Source organism: Protopterus annectens, chromosome 3.part0 (genome assembly GCF_019279795.1).
Source record: "Protopterus annectens isolate FY-2018-M chromosome 3.part0, PAN1.0, whole genome shotgun sequence".
Taxonomy (NCBI): domain Eukaryota; kingdom Metazoa; phylum Chordata; order Ceratodontiformes; family Protopteridae; genus Protopterus; species Protopterus annectens.
Genome location: NC_056731.1, coordinates 1194384561 through 1194404138, shown reverse-complemented (window position 1 = coordinate 1194404138; position 19578 = coordinate 1194384561). Strand labels below are relative to the sequence as shown.

The 19578-nt window shown below is 42.0% G+C and overlaps 1 protein-coding gene across 1 annotated transcript in view; it reads right to left on the bottom strand.

The window, feature by feature from the left end:
- The window catches only part of LOC122797018 (dynein axonemal heavy chain 5-like), a 547965-nt gene extending 537833 nt beyond the window's left edge, over positions 1–10132 (bottom strand). The window contains exons 1-2 of the mRNA XM_044065787.1: positions 9819–10132; positions 967–1063 (exon numbers count right to left, since the gene is read on the bottom strand). Coding sequence (XP_043921722.1) covers positions 967–1063; positions 9819–10132 — 411 coding nt within the window. The remainder of the gene's footprint in view (positions 1–966; positions 1064–9818) is intronic.
- Positions 10133–19578: the final 9446 nt, after the last annotated feature.

The following is a 19578-nucleotide window of genomic DNA, read 5'->3' as shown; positions in this document are numbered from 1 at the left end:
AATAAAAAAAAACATTTTGATGTTGGACATCAACAACCCCCCATGTCATCCTTAAGATACTCACTGGCCCACGGCTTAAATTTGGGCATTGGACTGGGGGTAGATTGGTGAACTGGTAGACTTATGTGGGGAATGGAAACAGCTGTCAAAATCAGGGAAAGGGAGTAAAAAAGAATAAATAAATACCCAATGGAAACAGGACTCCAGGAAAAAACAAAACAAGACAGCATCTAACAAACTACACTATGATAAAATGATACTTTTTTCCACATCCCACTTCATTATTCCACCTCTGAGGCCATGGCACCTCAGACAAAGAACAATGTGCAAAATTATAGAACAAATATGTCTTGCTTCTTCTCTGAGTGATGGAAAGTTCATGGTAAACTTAAATACAATAGAAACACATTGGTGGAAACATAACTTCATTAAATGTGACTGGGGAAATAACACTTATCCAATTAGAGAGTGAACACAGTAGGGAAACTGCCTCAGATTGGTCTCCATTGATCTGCCTTCTTCGGTACATTGAACAACATTAATACCCTGTCCACCATGCATGGAAAGGTAACCCTTTCTTTAGCCCTCTTTTTTAACATTATGTGGAAGGTCAGTCTGACGTTTCTCACAAATGACTTGGAAACCCTTGGAATACTCTGATGAAGGGATAAGAAGAAGAGTTCTTGGAGCTTTACTCCAAAATACTTCAAGCCCAAAAGTCTGCTGAAATTTCTTTCCAATCATACACAGACTATAATTTTACCCCCACAAAATATTTTACAGGATGATGGCACAGAAAGGTATGTAAAAGGTGGAAGGTGCACTGTATACCTGCTGCAGCTAGATAGGGACATGCAATAAGTCATTTAGAAGGCACACCTATATGTGAAGCAACAGCAGCAGTGAAATGACCAGTGTTCTACTGCTCGGGCTACCCACTTCTGCTGTCGAATCCTTTGTCCCTACCATAAGATCTAGGGGTACATGCTTGAGCTCTAAAGGAAAGACATTGATTAAACGCTCTCCTCTGTATTTAAAGGTAAATCTCCTACTTTTTCTTGCTCTAGAAAGAGTCAAATATAAATTCAAAAACTTAACATGCATTTGTTTTACCTTTATATTATACTTCAGAAATAAATTGTATCACAGAAAAAAAGAACATCAAGTAAAACAGAAAGGTTTCCAATCTTGCTGTGGTATTCTCTGGACAGGGTTGAGCTTATATTCAAGATAAAAATGTTATCTATAACAGAAACAGCTTCTTTGCAAGAAAGTTACAGCATATTAGCAGGAAATTAACTAAGGGATGTGTGTGTGTTAGGATAATATTTTTCATATTAACGACCTCTGTCCATATGGGACATGGGAGCCAGACCTCGGATAAATTTACAATTTCCCCATCCAGTTGTCAAAATTTCATTTGAACAGTGTCAGGGACAAACTCTTTTACATGGAAGGGGAGCCTATTCCACAGTGAGGGATCCTTTGGGACATATACCTGTCTGTCCAGTATGTTCGGCTTATGTCACAAGCCCAGTTCACATGCCTAGATCTAGTGTTTCTGGTGCAGTTTGTTTTGCGCATGTGCAACAGATCCATCAGGTCTACTTCTGAGGAAGCACCATAAGTCAAAGATCCCCCTCTCAGCAGTCTATAGGAGAATGAATACAGAGACAAAGCCTTTAGGTAATCAGTGTAGGATAGGATATTCATGCCCTGATTTTTCCTGGTGAGAAACCTCTGTGGGCATTCCAGCTGTCTTACTATTTTAGCCACATGGTCAAAGGCCAGATTGCTGTCTATGCGTGTTCCCAAATCCCTTACTACTGGGTCGAGTCCAGAAGGAGCAGTACCAATAATGATCACAGTCAGGTTACAGTGGTGGTCCCTACCACCAGGGAGATATATATGACCCTAACTATAAGGAAAGTTCAATGCTAGAATCTTAAGTACCTTACAAAACAAGGACAATTGATTTGTTTAAATCTACAACCACAAAAAAAAAAAAAAAAACTGTCACAAGGCTGAAGTAACAAAATCTAGATAATCAAGTACCTAAACCATAGTTCACCAACCAGTACAACAAACCAGGACAACTATGAAAAACTCTACTGTAAAAAACTAGAGTTCAAAGTGATAATTAACTTCCTGGTTAAAGCTCACAAAACTCTAAATGAACTCCAATTTTGTTGGCTGTAAAAATGCCAGTGAATCTGCTACTCAGCTCTCCTCCAGCAGCAATTAAAATAATTCAACTCCAGCCTATATGATGGTATATCAGCAAATGTGGAATTAAGCAAAGGGAACAACACAAAGGCAGTGTAAAGGCTGTACACTATGGAGACAACAATATTTATAAAAGTTGCCATTTAGCCCCTAGTGGGTGTTATCACAGTAAGGGCTGCACACTGAACAACTGCCTGACTTAGTTCTTCCAGTGTGAAAAAAGAAACTGAGAAACAAGGGCTATTTATTTTGCCAGCTTTAGTACAATTCAGTTACTGGCTAGTAAGTAAAATGCCTGGATGCCAGCAAAGAAGAAACTTACAGAGCCTGAAAGAAAATCAACTACAAAAGATGAAGAGAAAACACTGACTGTGAAGAATCCTGCAGCTGTTCGGCAAAAAGTAGTTAAAGCTCAATCTTTGGTAAAAGAGATGACTTCCAGTAATTTAGAGGAAACATAAATCAAATTTACTCACAGCTAATTAAAATAAATGAACCACTGAAGGTGTATATCAACCCAAATATCAAAAGGCTGGAAGAAGCTTTAAGCAGCTATTCAGATGAACTGATAAAACTACAAAAATCAGAAGTCAAAACGAAGAAAGAGGTTATAGCTCCCACTGTACTCATCCCTAATCAGACCACTAACTTGAGTACAATGCTCCTTTCTGTATGTACCTCACCAGACACCTGCAGCAACCGGAGAGACAACAGAGGTTTCTTATCAAGAGAATCCAGGGCCTCCAAAACATGACATACATGGAAAGACTGAAAGCCCTGTCGCTATACTCTGTATCTTACAGGCTGATGACTAGAGACCTGTGCCTGGCATACAGAGCAGTCTTAGACCATGCCCTAATGGAACTGTTGCACATCCACAAATCAAATGGGACAAGAATAACTCACTCCAGGGATCTCAACCTAGCCTGTGACATTAACAGAACATGCTGGAGAGAGAGAGATGCATCTCCCAGCGATTACCGCTACTCTGAAATAAGCTCCCACTCCATGTGAAGCAAAGCTCCTCAATGACCCTATTCAAGTGCAACCTTGACAACTGGATGGGTGACCATAAATTCATCCCGCGGGTGGCGCCTATCTCCCTCATGAACAGGGGCAGTCGGTGCTGATCACAGAATCTCTCTGCTAAAAACAACCATCTAAATATGGTCAATATGGGTACTAGGTTTTTACACGGCTAGGCTTGCAAAGGCCCTAGGGCTATTAGCCTAGTAACCTCCTATGAACATATGATCCTAACCACCTATTTCTAAAAATGGTAAAGTTAGACGACAGAAAGCACACAGAAAACCTGAGATTTTCTGCTGTACCAGAGAAACTGGAAGGAACATACTGTATTAATTTTATGAAACCACAGATAAGCAACTGGACTTGTATTCCACAGAAGGATTTATTAAATGAAAGGGCAAACTGAGTGTATGCTCCAAACCTGGCCATGAAAAAGCAGCCAAAACCAGTATTAGTAAAGATGCAATCATGCCAGCAGAAAGAGATGATCTTGTCAAAAGTGTGCCCAAAGGACAAAGTATTAAAAGTGAAGAGTAGAATGTTTGTGGAAAATTATTATTCACTGTACACTAGGCAGAAGGGAAGCAAATTTATCCCAGCAATCGCGGAATCCCAAGAGACAGATGTGAGATGCAAGCTGCTGTATCCAGCTGTCTTCAGTATATTTTTTTCCTAGAGGATCAAGATCATTTTTTGAAGTAGAACAGGGAAAGGAGGAAATGCAAAAGTATGTCCAATGGAATGTGAGCCATCAAGCAGAGGGGGACCACTTTGCATTCTTCAGAAAATAAAGCTCATTGAGAGACTTTCCAAGTGAAACCAATTTTCTAAAGGAAACTATTGAGACACAGAAAAAAGTACCTTGGTCTTGAACGACAGTCTGGTGTGAGTAGACGGGGATGTACAGGAAGGAGGCCAGCGACAATAACATTAGTGAATAAATGTGAGACTATCATCATTACAAGAAAAAGTGGCTGAGAAAGGTACACTACTGCTGACTTTGTTAAACTTGTGACTGTACTGAAAAGCATATACCCATTTCATATCATTAATGTTTATAAGACCAGTAAAAGGGAAATAAAAGTAAGTGTAAGTAAAAAATGTTTGTTCTTAATAGTATTTGTATGAAACATTTGATATAAACTGCATGTTATATAGTAAAGCAGATATGTGTAGTCTGTAGTCAGGAGTATCTAAAATGATGAGGCGAGGGTTAGCCTTTTCAGTCATTCTTGCATGTCATGTGATTAAGACTAAAGCAAGCAAGTACTTTTTTAGCTTTAAGAAATGTAGGCATTACAGTGTAAAAAGAAAAGGAAGGCTGGACAAGAGAATGTTTAAGTTAATATGCTGTAATCTTGGGCTGTTGGAGTGGGGGATGGGGTGTAAAAGTGCATTGATTAGAACATATGTACAGCTGAGATGTTTTCTCTTACTTTTGCATCTGTGAATGTCTAGATTAATGCCCTTAGCTTAATCTAAAAACGAGGTGAATATAATGAGAAGGGTTGAGTATCTTGCATATGAAATATTAGCTTGTTTTTTTTCTTTAGCAAATAAATGTTCACTGTGAGTTTAGAAGTCTGTAGCAGATGGCAGTTGTGCAGTCTGTTCTTGTGTTTCCATGGAGATAAGCTGAATACAGGTGCAGGCAACTGATATTAAGAGTTCTGAGGATTGTTTGCTGAGGGAAATGTAAAACTGAAAGGTTCAAGGGTAAATAGCTCAGAAAAAAAAATAAAGTTTTAAATTATTTGACGAAAATGAGAGAAAGATTTCCTAGCAGTCTAAATACTTCAATGAATTTACTAGAAAAGCATATAAAAAGAAATTACGTACTCACCATAACGTTCCATGTTTGTTATCCAGTATCTCGCCTTCATTCTTGCTGGTTGGGTTCGGAGCTGAACCTCGGCTCCAACTCAGCTGCACACCAAACCTTGAGAGCTTCAACTAGCTTGAAGCTACAACCTATCCCATGATGCTTAGCGGCTGTTCCCCAGATCTCATTTGAGACAGAACTCCCGAGAGTATGCTAACATACAGAAAGGAAACAACTATGAAATATATAGTTATGAAGGTAAAGAGGCAAGAAGGGAATCAGACCATATTTGCCAATTGTAAAGTCCTCTAGATCCTCCAGGAGGGGGGATGGATGGGTGGGATGCAAGAATGAAGACAAGATACTGGACAACAAACGTGGAACATTATGGCGAGTACATAACTTCTTTATGTTATGTTGTCCTACCTCGCCTTCATTCTTGCTGGTTGGGACAGAGCCCCCAGCACCATTTTCTTGGGTGGCTCAAGGGAATAAACTCTTCAGGACAGTGGAACCAAAGGATGCCCTGTTCCGGGAGGCCACATCTACTTTGTAATGAGAGATAAAGGTGTAAGGATTAACCCATGTAGCAGCAGCACAAATTGAATCTAATGGAAGTCTACACTGAAAGGCATTGGAAGCAGACACCACTCTAGTTGAATGTCCTTTTACTTTCCCTGGCGGTTCTTTATTGTGAGAATTATAGACATAGGTGATGGTCTCATTTGGACAAAGTAACTTTTAAGACTGCCAAGCCTTTTTTGTTTTCTGCATAGGAAACAAACAAGTGATCTGACTTTCTGATATCTTTAGTCTTGTGCAAGTACAAACGCAACTGTCTATGCACATCCAATTGGTGAAGCTTATATTCTGCCTTGTTGCCCTAGCTAGGAAAAAACACAGGCAATTCTATAGATTGGTTTAAATTTGTTTCAGAACAAACTTTTGGTAAGAAGGAAGGATTTGTTCTGAGGAAAACTCTATCTTTGTGGAAAATCAAATAGGGAGGATGGATAGACAAAGCTTGCAACTCTGAAACTCTCCTAGCTGAAGTAATTGCTGTTAGAAAGAATGTTTTCCAAGATAAAAATGTTAATGAACAAGAGGATGCTGGTTCGAAGGGAGAAAGGATCAGAGATGATAATACTAAATTTATATCCCATGGGGGAGGAGGTTCTCTTAAGGGTGGTCTTAATATAAAGGTACCCCTGAGGAAAGCTTTGCTCCAAGTTCTCCCACATTATAATTTGATATAGCAACTAATTGTACTCAAATAGTGGCCACCACTGCTCTTTGATTAAAGACTTCTGTTAGAAATTCCAAAATTGAAGGTATAGGGGCTGTAAAGGGATCTATATGTTTTTTGTCTGCCCAACAAGAGAACCTCTCCCATTTGCTTGTGTAAAGTTTCCTAGTCATCTTTTTGTGTGAGGAAACCAGAATGTGACGTACTGCAGGGGATAATTCTGGAAGCCTGGCTAAGACTGGAAATGGCGTAACCAAGCCATCAGCTTGAGGCTCTGAAGAGCAGGATGGATCATTCCTGACTGATGCATCAGAAGATCCAGCACTGGGTCCAGGATCCACAAGTCCTCCTGAAGGTGGGGCCAAATGAAGGGGAACCAAATCTGACAAGGCCAATAAGGAGTAATGAGAATTAACCTGCGACTCAACGATTTGGCTTTCTGAATAACCTTCAGAATCAATGGAAATGGGGGAAAAAAGAAGTCCCAGGGGCCAGTCGTGGATGAGTGCATCCCTCGGTGACTCTCCTGGAGGGGAAATGAGGGCAAAGTAGTTTCTGCATTTGGCACTGAATGGAGTGGCAAAAAGGTCGCAGCAAGGCTGGCCCCATTTGCAAAAAATTTGATTCACAACTTCCTGATTCAGGGACCACTCGTGAGGCATGGGAATTGCTCTGCCTGTCTGCTATTACATTGGATTTTCCCGGGATGTGTGTTGCTGTCAGAAAGAGCTGAGAAAAAAAATTACCCATTGCCAAACTCTCTGGGCCTCTCGACACAGGGGATAGGATCTGGTTTCCCCCCTGTTTGCTGATGTACCATACCACCGACATATTATCTGTCTGAATTGCAATAGTCCCCATGGGAAGAGAGTTCTGAAATGCTGGCAACACCAGAAGCACCGCCCTCATCTCTAGGGCATTGATGTGCAAATGGTACTCATGATCTTCTCAAACCCCTTGGTCAGTCTGTCCCAGATAATGCCCCCCCATCTGGGATGCATCCGTGGTTACTGTAGTGACAGGGTGGGGAAGTACAAATGGTCAGCCCATTGTTACCCGAGTGGACTGAAGCCACCATAGTAGGTCTCTCTTGCGGCCATCCGTAATGAGAATCTTGTGAGACATGGGCAACTCCTGTATGGACTATTCAGTGAAGAGCAGCCACTGTAATATCCACATGTGTAGTTGTGCCAGTGGGACTAGTGTTAATCGCTGCTGCCATTGAGCCTATGACCTTGAGGATGAATTTTACTTGTACCTTTTTCTTTTTGAGTAGGATTGATACTTGACTGCGTAGCATTTGTATTCTCTCGAGACAGTTTTGCTACCATATCATTTGTGTTTAAATCTGCACCTATAAAGGTACTACACTGTGATGACAACAAGGCAGATTTTTCTGTTATTTATAGTAATGCCTAGTTCTGAGCAGAGATGGATGGTGGAGTTCCTGACTCTGATTAGTAGGTGCTTGGTGGTGGCAGTCAGGAGCCAGTCATCTAAATATGATAACATCTGGAACCCTTGACATCTCAGATGAGCCATGACTACTGCCATGCATTTGGTGAACACTCTAGGGGCTGCAATGAGGCCAAAGGGCAGAGCTCTGAACTGGTAATGACTGGCCCCCAGCCAGAAGTGTAGAAATCTTCTGGAGCACCTGTCCATCTTTATGTGGTAGTATGCACCCTGAAGATCTAAAGAGCACATCCAAATGTCTTGTCCCAGAAAAAGGAGTATAGATTGCAGTGTTACCATCCGGAACTTTGCCCTCTTTACCAACTGGTTTAATCTGCTGAAATCCAGTATTGGTCTCCAGTCCCCTGTATTTTTTGGAACTAAAAAGAACCTTGGGTAAATTCTGGATCCAATCTGGTCTGTGGGGACTTCTTAGATTACTTTTTTTTCTAGCAACCTTTGAATTTCTAGGGTTGCTTGATCCCTTTGACCTGGTGGAATGTCTGGGATAGACTTTGATGGGCGAGGTCGACAGTGGAAAGGAATGCTCTATCCCCTGGATATAATGGACTATACCCATTTGTCTTGAGTCAATTTCAGCCAGGCTTCTGGGTACAGAGATATTCTTCCCCAGACTGCCTCCAGAGGTGGATAGTTGGGCCTCCCTTCAGGAGCGCTGGAAAGATCGAACAGAAAACGTATCTCTGTCACCCTGGTTCTGCGCCCCCCCCCCGCCACATGGATGGCATCTCCAATCATTATTCCCCCCTCTGCCCTGGGGGAAGGATCACCACGAGCATCTGGCAAGGCTCCTTTGGACTTCCAGAACCACATTTTTCCGCTCTTTTGACCTTTAGGATAAGGTCTGGTAGGGGTGGAAAAATGCACTTCAATGGCAGATCCTTGCCGGCTCCTGGTGAGAGTCTTTTTTACTTTCAGCCCGAACAAGGATGAGCCATCAAAAGGGGTGCCAATAAAGTAAGATCTGAAGGGTTCAGCAAACTCCCAAAGGCGCATCCAGGAATGTCTCCTAAGAGCTAATCCTGTGCCTGCTGCCCTGCTTGCTCCATCAGCTGTGTAGGAAAAGAGGAGCATGGAGGAGTTTGTAATAGAAGTTAAGGTCGAAAGCTGTGAATTTATCTTATCCGATAAACCCTGGGCTGTAGCACCTTGTAGGGTATCTCCCAGGTCTTTCAGGAGATCCCTCAGGAGTTGGGTGAAATATGATAAGTAATTCAGCGACCATAAGGTAAAGGCTGCTGAGGAGAATATACGCTTCCCATATCTGTCCATCGTACGAGACTCCTTGTTCAGTGGATGGACAGATGCAGAGGTTTCAGCTAACTCCTTCTCTTTGGCAGCTGCCACTATCGCATCTACTGGAACTCCCTTTGTTAAATATTGTCTATCCTCTGGGGCCATAATGAATTTATTTGGCCTCCTCGGAACAGGGTCCACTGACTCCGGAGAGTCCCACACCTTCCAAATCACAACACCCAGAAGCATGTCAAAGGGTGGGGGCACCCAAGAGGTGGGGGGGGCAAGAGCTAAATGCCTCCAGGTATACCAACATCCTCAGAAGGGGAGAGGGATTTCCAGCTGCCCCTCTACTTAAAGATCTCAAGGATGTCTGAAAAAGAGACATCCTCAGAGGGTGGCCATGCAGACCTTTCTGAATCCTCTAAGTCAGTATCAGAAGTGACAGACTGGGGGGAGTCTATGTGCTTCCTCTTGCACTGTTTCTTCTGAGGGGCTTCCTCGGGGGGATGTTCTGGGGAGGTGTCGGAAGAGGAGGTTCCACCCATTGGGGTTTCCAGAGGCACTGACTCTCTACTCTGGGGCTGATGGAGGAGACGCCAGCCCTTTAGGGGGAAGAGTGGCTGGAGCCGAAGGTGGAGCAGACTCAGTGGAGAGCATGCTCCGCATCACCTCGAAGGAACTGCGATCCTGGGTTGAGAGAGACTCCAGTCCCGAAGGAAAAGGAGATCTCCCTGGCGCCAAGGAGGATGGCTCAGAGGCTGATGTGGGAGACGAACTCACCTGCGCTGAAGCTCCAAGTGAGAGAGTCGGCTCTGACAAGGGTCCAATTCGACTCTCACCCTCCCGGAGCCAACCAGGGAGTGTCGGCTCCCAGATTCCTCAATGGAAGATAGCATCGACGAGATCAGAGCGGATGTTGGAGCAGAGATATTGTGGGTGATCACTGGCTCTGCTGGTTCCAGCACAACGATTTCCTGACACTCTGGCTCTGAACTCATCCGAGTCCGAGGAGGAATAGATGGTATCTGAGATACAGTGGTCAGCTCCACGATCTGATGGGCTGGGCTCGAAAGAATTTCTGCTAGGGCCCACATCCCAGCAACCTCTTCAACATCCACGCCACATCATCGTCCGATAATCTGGAGGATCAAGAGGAATGGGTCAATGACCTGTGACTACCTGCCACAGACTGTAATAAAGGAGACTGCGGCACCGAGTGTCTTGGCTCCAGTGATGGTGACCGACTCCTTTTTCAGCTCTGCAATGGTTCCGAAGACTCAGATGGAACCGAGGGAGTGCCAGATTGGTCAGAACCAAGAACCTTCAGCTCCGAAGATACTGTATCCTTGTGACTGCTTGATGGCTCAGACACTGGAGCCGACGAAGCAGACTTTTTTGAAATATCTGATTTTGAGGCCTGATTACCTTCTTCAAAAGGGCCTTTCAACAAACCTCTCAAAATAAGTTTATTTTTCCTCTCCTGTAAAACACATGCACTAAAGTCTTGACAAATGGAGCAAGAGTCCTGGAGATGAACTGCTCCTAGATAATACACACAACTTGTGTGTCTGTCCATTAGAGACATTTTCTGGGTGCATGAATCGCACTTTTAAAAACCAGATTGTCTCGACTCCTTAGCAGATTCTTTAGACATCTTGTAAACCAGCTACTAGCAACAAGAACAGCTAACAATAATTACAATCACTACAATAACTGCAATAGAAAGAAGCAAGTATAAAGAGATTTTTTTTTTTTTAATTAGGAAAGGGGTGGGAGGAGGAGAAGTCTCCAAGTTAAACGACAGTCTCCTCCAACCCGAGGAGACCCCTCTAACTTAAATGGTGACTCCTTAAGAAAAGGGGAAGATGCCCTGAAGAAAAAGGGGGTAAAGAGAAAGAATCCTCTAACTTAAACAGATTCTTTAAGGGAAATAGGAGAAAAAACAAGGGCCCAAAGAGAACAGCCAAAGACTATCCCAAGTAATAAAACAACACACACATGAGCACTCTACTTGGACCGGGAAGGTATACTAGAGTCTAATAGGAAAATATTGTGAAAAAAATATAGTAGAAGATATATAATAAATGTAATTACTAGCCTGAGCCAGTGAAGACAATCCCGATGCTTCAAGCGGCAAACGAGATCTGGGGAACAGCCTCTAAGCATCGTGGGATAGGTTGTAGCCTTGAGCCAGCTGAAGCTCTCGAGCTTTGGTATGCGGCCGAGTTGGAGCTGAGGTTTGGCTCCAAACCCAACCAGCAAGAATGAAGGTGAGATAGGACAACATAACATTTTAGGTTTTATTTAATGATAGCCAGTGCACTTTTTCTTAATGCTAAAAGTCAGTGTTTGCTGAAGTATACACAGTTTTTTTACACATGGGAGGGGAAAAGAGATCAGAAAAGAACAGACAGCAATCAGTGTTATTGAGAGCACAGGATGTAACATGAGCTTTAGCATGGATACCCTTAATTTTAGGTTAGGTAATACATGTGAATGCAGCTATTTATTTAAGACAACTGTTCCTATCAGGAGGGTTAAACTTCATTGTTTTAAGATGTACATAGTTTTGTGTGTTAGTTTTAAGTTATTATTTTATAAGGGTATGTTTGTTTTTTTGAAGGTTTTCATTAAAACAAAAAGTACTGAAAAAATGTCACAGAGGTTCAAATGGAGATGAACAGAAACAAATGTATTAAAGATCAACCTGACAAACATTAGTGTGTGCATGGTAATCAAAAGTTAGAATCAGACATTTAAAAAAGCTGTCACTCATAATACGTGGAAATGGCTATGCTATCCAAATTATTTTGGAATGTGAATGGGCTCACAGGTACGGACAAAAAGGAAAGAGTTGAATTATATTACGAAATGCAGAGTGCAAATAGCAATGCTACAGGAGACACATTTTGCAGAGTGCAAATAGCAATGCTACAGGAGACACATTTTGAAAGAAGTGAGCATGTGAATTTGATAAAGAATTTTAGGACCGATATTCATCACAGTAAAAGGGACTACCTGAGAAGCTCCAATGAAGACAGAGGAGGAAAAAAAGATAACAATGGTAGATTTGTGGTATTATTGGGCTACTGGCAAGGGAGGAGAATTACACTGGCTTGTATTTATATTATATTTAGATGGGCTGAAAAAAGTTTAATGTAAAACCAAAACACAGTTGTTCCACACAAAGGAGCTGAAAACAAATAGTAGTCCTTTTATTAAATAGGGTAAGCGCTTTCACGGATAAAATTCCGCTTCTTCAGACCATATAAAATAACTTCACATGCATCTACTTAAATAAATAATCCAAAAACATGTGACAAATCAATTAACGTATGCTAATTACCTTAAAGATATACCAGAATTAAAAATCATAGCTGCTAAACCAAATACATCATAATAATGTATGGCAAACAATTTAAGACTCTAAATCTCTAAAGTAAAATAAAATAAAACAATCATGGTTGCAATAATATACACATAAATTCATGGCTTAAAAAATAATAATAATAATAATGATAATAAAAACTTCAAAATATATCTATTTTTTATTTACAAACTGATCATTACCAAAAAGGCTACATATATTATATTATACTTAATGTTTTAATGGTCTGGCTCTTCGAAATGGTTTGAGGGATACCTTGGTATTTAAACCAGGTGACTTGTCTGCTTTTAAGTGCAAAATCCATCTTTGTTCTGCTGTTTAACTTCGATTTTTTATATTCCCTCCCCTTTTACTAGTTCTTACTATTTCCAGTACCATAAATCTAAATTTATGTGTTAGATCTTTTTCAGCTACATGCATGGCTAATGCACTACTTTCTTTCACATTTCTAATATCACGTATATGTTCTAGGATCCTATCTTTCAATGGACGGTTAGTTTTCCCAATACAGTAATGAAAACACACAGTGCAGTAAGAGAAATAAACCAAATTTTTAGTATGGCAGTCTGCATAGAAAGAAAAATCTATTGTAAAACCTAAATGTGGGTATACAGAATGTGTTCCTTCATGTATATATGAACAGGCCATACATCTCCTACAGATGTAGGTACCTACTCTATCTGATTGCATTCTGTCCAAGGTACTGTGGGATTTACAGCAAAGATGACTCTTCAAAGTCTTATTGTTCCTAAAAGTAAAACTCAGAGCTTTATCTATTAACCCATCCAATTCCTGTATCATTGATAGAATCCCCCAATTTTGTTTAATGACATCACAAACTATATGGATATTACAGGCAAAAGTTAATGTCATTCTTAACTTGTTATCATTAGGAAGACTACTTGTATATGTATTTATTTCCTGTGCACCTGCATTTGCATTACAATAATATGGTTTGCATCTACCTGTGTGTTGGTTATGGAAAGGTTTAAGTATTTCAGAATAAGGAAAACCTCACAGAACAAGTACAGGTGCAACTGCAGAGTAGCAGAGAGAAAACAAGGATGCATGAGTTTAGAATATTGCTGTTAATGTTTTTTTTTTAGAATAATTCCAGAGCACAAAAACTTTTAGCACAATAACTTAAACAACAGAAAACAGAATGGGCTTTTGCCAGACTTAAGGAGCCTACAGATACTGTAGATGTATTAAGAGATATTTTGGAAATTTTATGAAAATGTGTATAAAGCAAAAAATGTGCAAATCAAGAAAGAGCACAAGCAGACATATTTCTGAAAGACTTAAGTATATCAAGGTTCGAAGTACATGAAGCTCAACAATTAACAGTTAAAATAGGTGGAGATGAGTGAAAAATGGTGACAAACTCAATCTGCAAGGAATTATCCAAGAATACAAGGTATTCCTGTGGAAGTTTGGAAGCAAGGAGGGAAGAAAGTGAAAAAATCAGAAAGGTTTTGTCTAAGAGCATTTTAAAAGGAGGGGAACAACCAATATCCTGGAAGAAAGTTATGGTGTATGTAATACATAAAGACTGCGAAGATTCATCAGACCCATTTTCATACAGGTCCATTTCAATCCATGATTATAACATATTTATGTCTACAACAGCTAAAAGAATGACAAATGTGTTGCCAAAATTGATAGCTATGGATCTATGTGGCTTTGCGGAGGGAAGGCAAATTTTTGGACAATTTTAACAGAACAATGATGATCCACAGAGGGAAACAAAATACTGCTATTGTTGGAGGTCTTGATGCAAAGAAAGCATTCAACATGGTAAGCTGGGATTTTATGCGCAGGGAAATGTTAGAATTTGCATTCCCTGATACAATAATAAGGTTAATTAGGAAGATATATGAAGGAGCAGATGCAAAAATTAAAGTGGGAGGGTTACTCTTTGACAAGTTGTGTCTGAAGAGAAGAACCAGGCAGGGGTGTCCTCATTCCCTTTTGTTATTTGCCTTTATTTAGAGTAATTGGCAAAAAAAATAAGAGACTAAGAAATTCAAGGATATAGTTGGCATGGTAATAAAGAAAAGTTGGCTTTATTTGAAAATGAGATTATTTTGTACCAGATAAAACCAGAAAAGGGCATCTCAGTGTTGTGGAACATATCAAGACAGTTTCAAGTCTTTTCAGGGTCTAACATTAGGGCATCTCAGTGTTGTGGAACATATCAAGACAGTTTCAAGTCTTTTTAGGGTCTAACATTAATAAAGATAAAAAAAAGAAGTTATGTACCTACCATAACATTCCATGTTTGTTGTCCTTCATCTCGCCTTCTTGCTGGTTGGGTTCGAACTAAAGCTCGAGAGCTTTTACTGGCTCGAGGCTACCCCTTATCCTAACATGCCTACAGGCAGCTACCCAGATCTCATTTGTAAAAGCCCACATTACACATACATAGTAAGAAAACAATTTTTTTACTAAGCTCTTATACATCAAGATAGGAAGGCTAGAGGAAAGGACAATGAATGGTTAACTAACCTGGTATGTCAGCAGGAAACTCAGCCAGTGTAACCAATAAAGAAGTCCTCTCGAACCTCCAGGAAGGGGAAGGAGGGGGGATGCAAGAAGGAAGGCGAGATGAAGGACAACAAACAAGGAACATTATGGTAGGTACATAACTTCTTTATGTTATGTTGTCCCATCTCACCTTTGTTCTTGCTGGTTGGGCCCGCGTCCCTAGTACCTGGTTTTTGGGTGGCTCACTGGAACAATCTCTTCAGGACCGTGGAACCAAAGGATGCCCTGTTCCGGGAGGCCACATTCACTTTGTAATGAGAGATAAAGGTATGAGGATTTGCCCATGTTGCTACTGCACATATTGAATCTAAAGGTAATTTAGCTTGGAAGGCAACAGAGGTGGCTAAGGCCTTAGTTGAATGTCCTCTGGGTCTTCCTGGAAGTGTCTTTTTACACAAACCATACGAATAAGTGATTGTATCTGACAGCCATTTTGATAATGTCACTTTAGAAACTGGATAACCTTGCTTATTGTCAGCAAAGGATATGAACAATTGGTCTGATTTTCTGAGGTCTTTGGCCCTGTGTAAATAAAAACGTAATTGTCTATGAACATCCAATTGGTGTAATCTATACTCTGCCTTGTTGCCATAATTGGGGAAAACACAGGAAGCTCAATGGACTGATTTAAGTTATACTCAAAACAAACCTTATGCAAGAAAGAAGGATTGGTCCTTAGATAGACTCTATCTTTGCGAAAATGAAATACGGCAGGCGAATAGACAATGCATGTAATTCAGAAACCTGTCTAGCTGAGGTTATAGCAATCAATAAGAGGGTTTTCCAAGATAGAAACTTCAAGGGATAAGATGCTGCTGATTCAAAGGGGGGCAGAATCATTGAAGCTAAAACCAAGTTTAGGTCCCGGGGGGGGGGGTTCTCTTACCGGGGGCCGTAAAAGCATTGTACCATGTAAGAATGCTCTGCACAACTTATGGGACATAATGTTTGAACCCAAGTCTCCTACATGAAAATTGGAGATGGCAGCCAGTTGGACTCTAATAGTAGCTGCAGCTGCCCCTTTTTCGAAGGTTTTGGCCAGAAAGTCAAGAATCTTGTGAACAAGAGTCGTAAAAGGATCAATGTTATTTATTTTGTCCCAGTAAGAGAACCTCTTCCATTTGCTAGTGTAGATCCTCCTGGTAGTGGGCTTGTGGGAGGACGCTAGAATGTGTTGTACAGCAGGGGAAATGGCTGGGAGCCTGGCTAAGACTGGAAGTGGAGTAACCAAGCAGTCAGCTTGAGAGTTTGAAGGGATGGGTGAGGCCCGCCTGACTGATGTGTCAGTAGGCCCAGAACTGGGTCCAGTATCCATGGCTCCAGTTGAAGGTGATGGCAAAGAAATGGAAACCATATCTTATGAGACCAGTAAGGAGCAATGAGGATGAGTTTGCAACCCAACAATTTTGCTTTCTGAAGTACCTTTGGAATGAGAGGGAAGGATGGAAAAGCATATAGCATCCCAGAGGTCAATCATGAACAAGTGCATACCTGGGTGACTGTCCCGGAGGGGGAACTAGGATGAAGTAGATGCTGCATTTGTTTTAGGGGAGTGGCAAAAAGATCGCACCATGGCTGGCCCCATTTGTGGAAAATCCAATCCACAACTTCTTTCTTCAGGGACCTCCAGTAAGGCATGAGGATAGCCCTGCTGAGCCTGTCCGCTATCATGCTGGATTTTCCAGGAATGTGCATTGCAATCAGAAAACATTGGGAAGACATCGCCCATTGCCATACTCGAAGATCCTCCCGACACAAGGGGTAAGATCTGGTTCTGCTCTGCTTGTTGATGTACTATACCACTGACATATTGTCTGTCTGGATTGCAATAGTCCCTGTAGGTTAGAGAGTCCTGAAGTGCTTGCAACGCCAGGAGCACTGTCTCATCTCTAGAACATTGATGTGCAAATGGTACTTGTGAGGTTGCCATGCCCCTTGGACAGTCCATCCCAGATAATGCCCCCCCACCCTATCTGGGAAGCATCCCTCTGAAGTTGTGTGAAAGGTGACAAATAATTCAGTGATCTGAGAGTAAAAGTTGCTGAAGACAAAACATGGTTCCCATACCTGTCCATCATACGAGACTCTCTGTTCGGCGGATGGACAGATGAATACGTTTCTTCAAGTTCCTTCTTGGTGGCTGCTGCCACCACCATGACATCAAGAGGGACCCCCTTTGGATAGGAAAAACTTACCTTCTGGAGTGGTAATAAATTTGTTCCGTCTCCTCAGAACAGGTTCCATGGTCTCTGGAGCGCTCCACGCCTTTTGACTCACTACAGACAAAAGTGGGTTGAAAGGCAGTGACACCCAAGAGGTGGAGGGTCGGGAACCAAATGCATCCAGGTATACAGACTCATCCTCAAAAAGGGCTAGGGACTTCCAGCCACCCCTCTGTCTGAGGATTTCCAAGATGTCTGAAAAAGAGACATCCTCAGAGGGGGACCGTGGGGACCCTTCCAACTCATCCAAGTCCGTTCCAAAGTGATAGACTCAGAGGAGTCAAGATGCTTCCTCCTGCATTTCTTCTTCCCAGGGACCACTTCTGAATGTTCGGGGGAGGTTTTGGAAGAAGTGGGGTCACCCAGTGGGGTGCCCTGGGGCACAGGTTCCCTACGCTTGGAAGGAGGAGGAACAAAGGCCAGCACAGGCACCGAGAGAGAAGGAGCCAATGGAGCCGAGGTTAAGCAGTCTCAGGAGACAGCACGCTAATCACCTCGAAAGCGGCACGATCCCAAGTCGAAGGAGCCTCCAGCTCTGACGAGCCCAGAGATCTTCTTTGAACTGGGAGTGAAGGCTCCGAGGCTGATGTAAGAGCCAAGCTCACCTGCACCGAAGCTCCGAAGCTCCGAGAGGGAGAGTGGGGTCAGACAAGCTCCGATGCCACTTCTCCCTCTGAGCCAGCGAGAGAGCTTCGGCACCCAGACCCCTCGACGGACTGAGATATCGAGGAGATTGGAGTGGTAGTCGGAACCAATAAGGGAGAAGAAACCAGAGCTGATGGTTCCACCACCACGACTTCCATGCACTCCGGCTCTAAGCTCAAGAGAGTCAGAGGAGGAATCAATGGAGAAGCTGGGGGGCTGAAGGAGCCAAATCCTTATGGGCTGGACTCGAGAGTAATTTAGCAAGTGCCTGTGACTTGAGAAGCCTGTTGACCACTCTCTCCACATTGTGATCTGAAAGTCTGGAGGACCGAGAGGAGTGTGAAGAGGACCAGTGACTACCCGCTCCAGGTTGCAGCAGCGGAAATTGTGGAGCAGAGCGTACCGGCTCCAAAGAGGGAGACCTTGATGACTTATGGATCTGGACTGGCTCAGAGTACACAGATGGAGCCGCCGGAGACTTAGCTTTGTCTGAGCCAATGCTGGGGACCAACAGAGCCGAAGGCGTCTCAGTAAGTTTTGACTGTACCAATCTCAGACCCGATGGCTTGGAGTGTTTCTCGGACACTTTGGCTGCATGAGGACCCTAAGATGAGGTATCTTGAGGGTTCTTTAGGAGGCCATATAAGATAAACTTATTTTTTTCCTTTCCTGCAGGACTCTGGTACTGAAAGCATGACAGATGGAGCAAGAGTCCTGCAGGTGAACAGCCCCTAAATAATAAACGCAACTAATGTGCCCGTCTGTAAGGGACAATTTCTAGCAACACGAGTTGCATTTTTTAAACCCAGTAGGTTTAGACTCTTTAGACATAACTAGCAGGGAAAAAAGGTTTCCACAGAGAAAAACAATACCACTCACAGCCTACAACAAGCAGAAGTAAATAGGCTGATACCACAAAGGAAAAAAAACTTTTGAAACTATTTTTTTTTTTTTTTTTAAATAAAGCAGGAAGGAAGGAAAGGAAAAAGGGGGAGAACCTCTAACTTAAACGGCAACTCCCCCGATGGGAGAAGCTCTAACTAAAATGGTAATCTCAGAGAAAGGGTGAAGAAAGGGAAAAACCCTCTAACTTAAACGGGCTCTAAGAGGAAAGCAGGCCTGAAAGAGAAAATGATGGCCAAAAAACACCACAAAGAGCAGAGAAAGGGGTCGTTAGACTAATAAAAAAAGTACATGTTCTAACGAGTCAGTATATAACCAGTCAATTACCAAAAAAGTTGCAAGTAACTATAAAAACACAAAGTATTAGCCTGAGCCAGTATGGAGCAATCTTGACGCTGCAAGCAGCAAACGAGATCTGGGTAGCTGCCGCTAGGCATGTTGGGATAACGGGTAACCTCAAGCCAGTAAAAGCTCTCCAGATTTAGTAAATCAGCTGAATCAGAGTAGAGGAACTGCTCCAAACCCAACCAGCAAAAATGAAGGCGAGATGGGACAACATAACATCAAAATGTTATAGCTGTAAAGCATATACCCACACATAAATTGGTCCAGCAGTACAACTGTTTATGGAGATACAATAAAATGAAGTATATAGGGGTATGGATTAAAAGCAGCTTCTGTTATGGCAGCTAAGGATATCTGGGAAGAGACTAAACAAAAGATAACACAAAAACTGAGAAACTGAAAGCTCTTGTTTAAAGATAAGCACAGCAAGATACAAGCAGTGAAAATGTTTTAGTCCCTTTAGATTTATATACATATCAGGTATATTTTT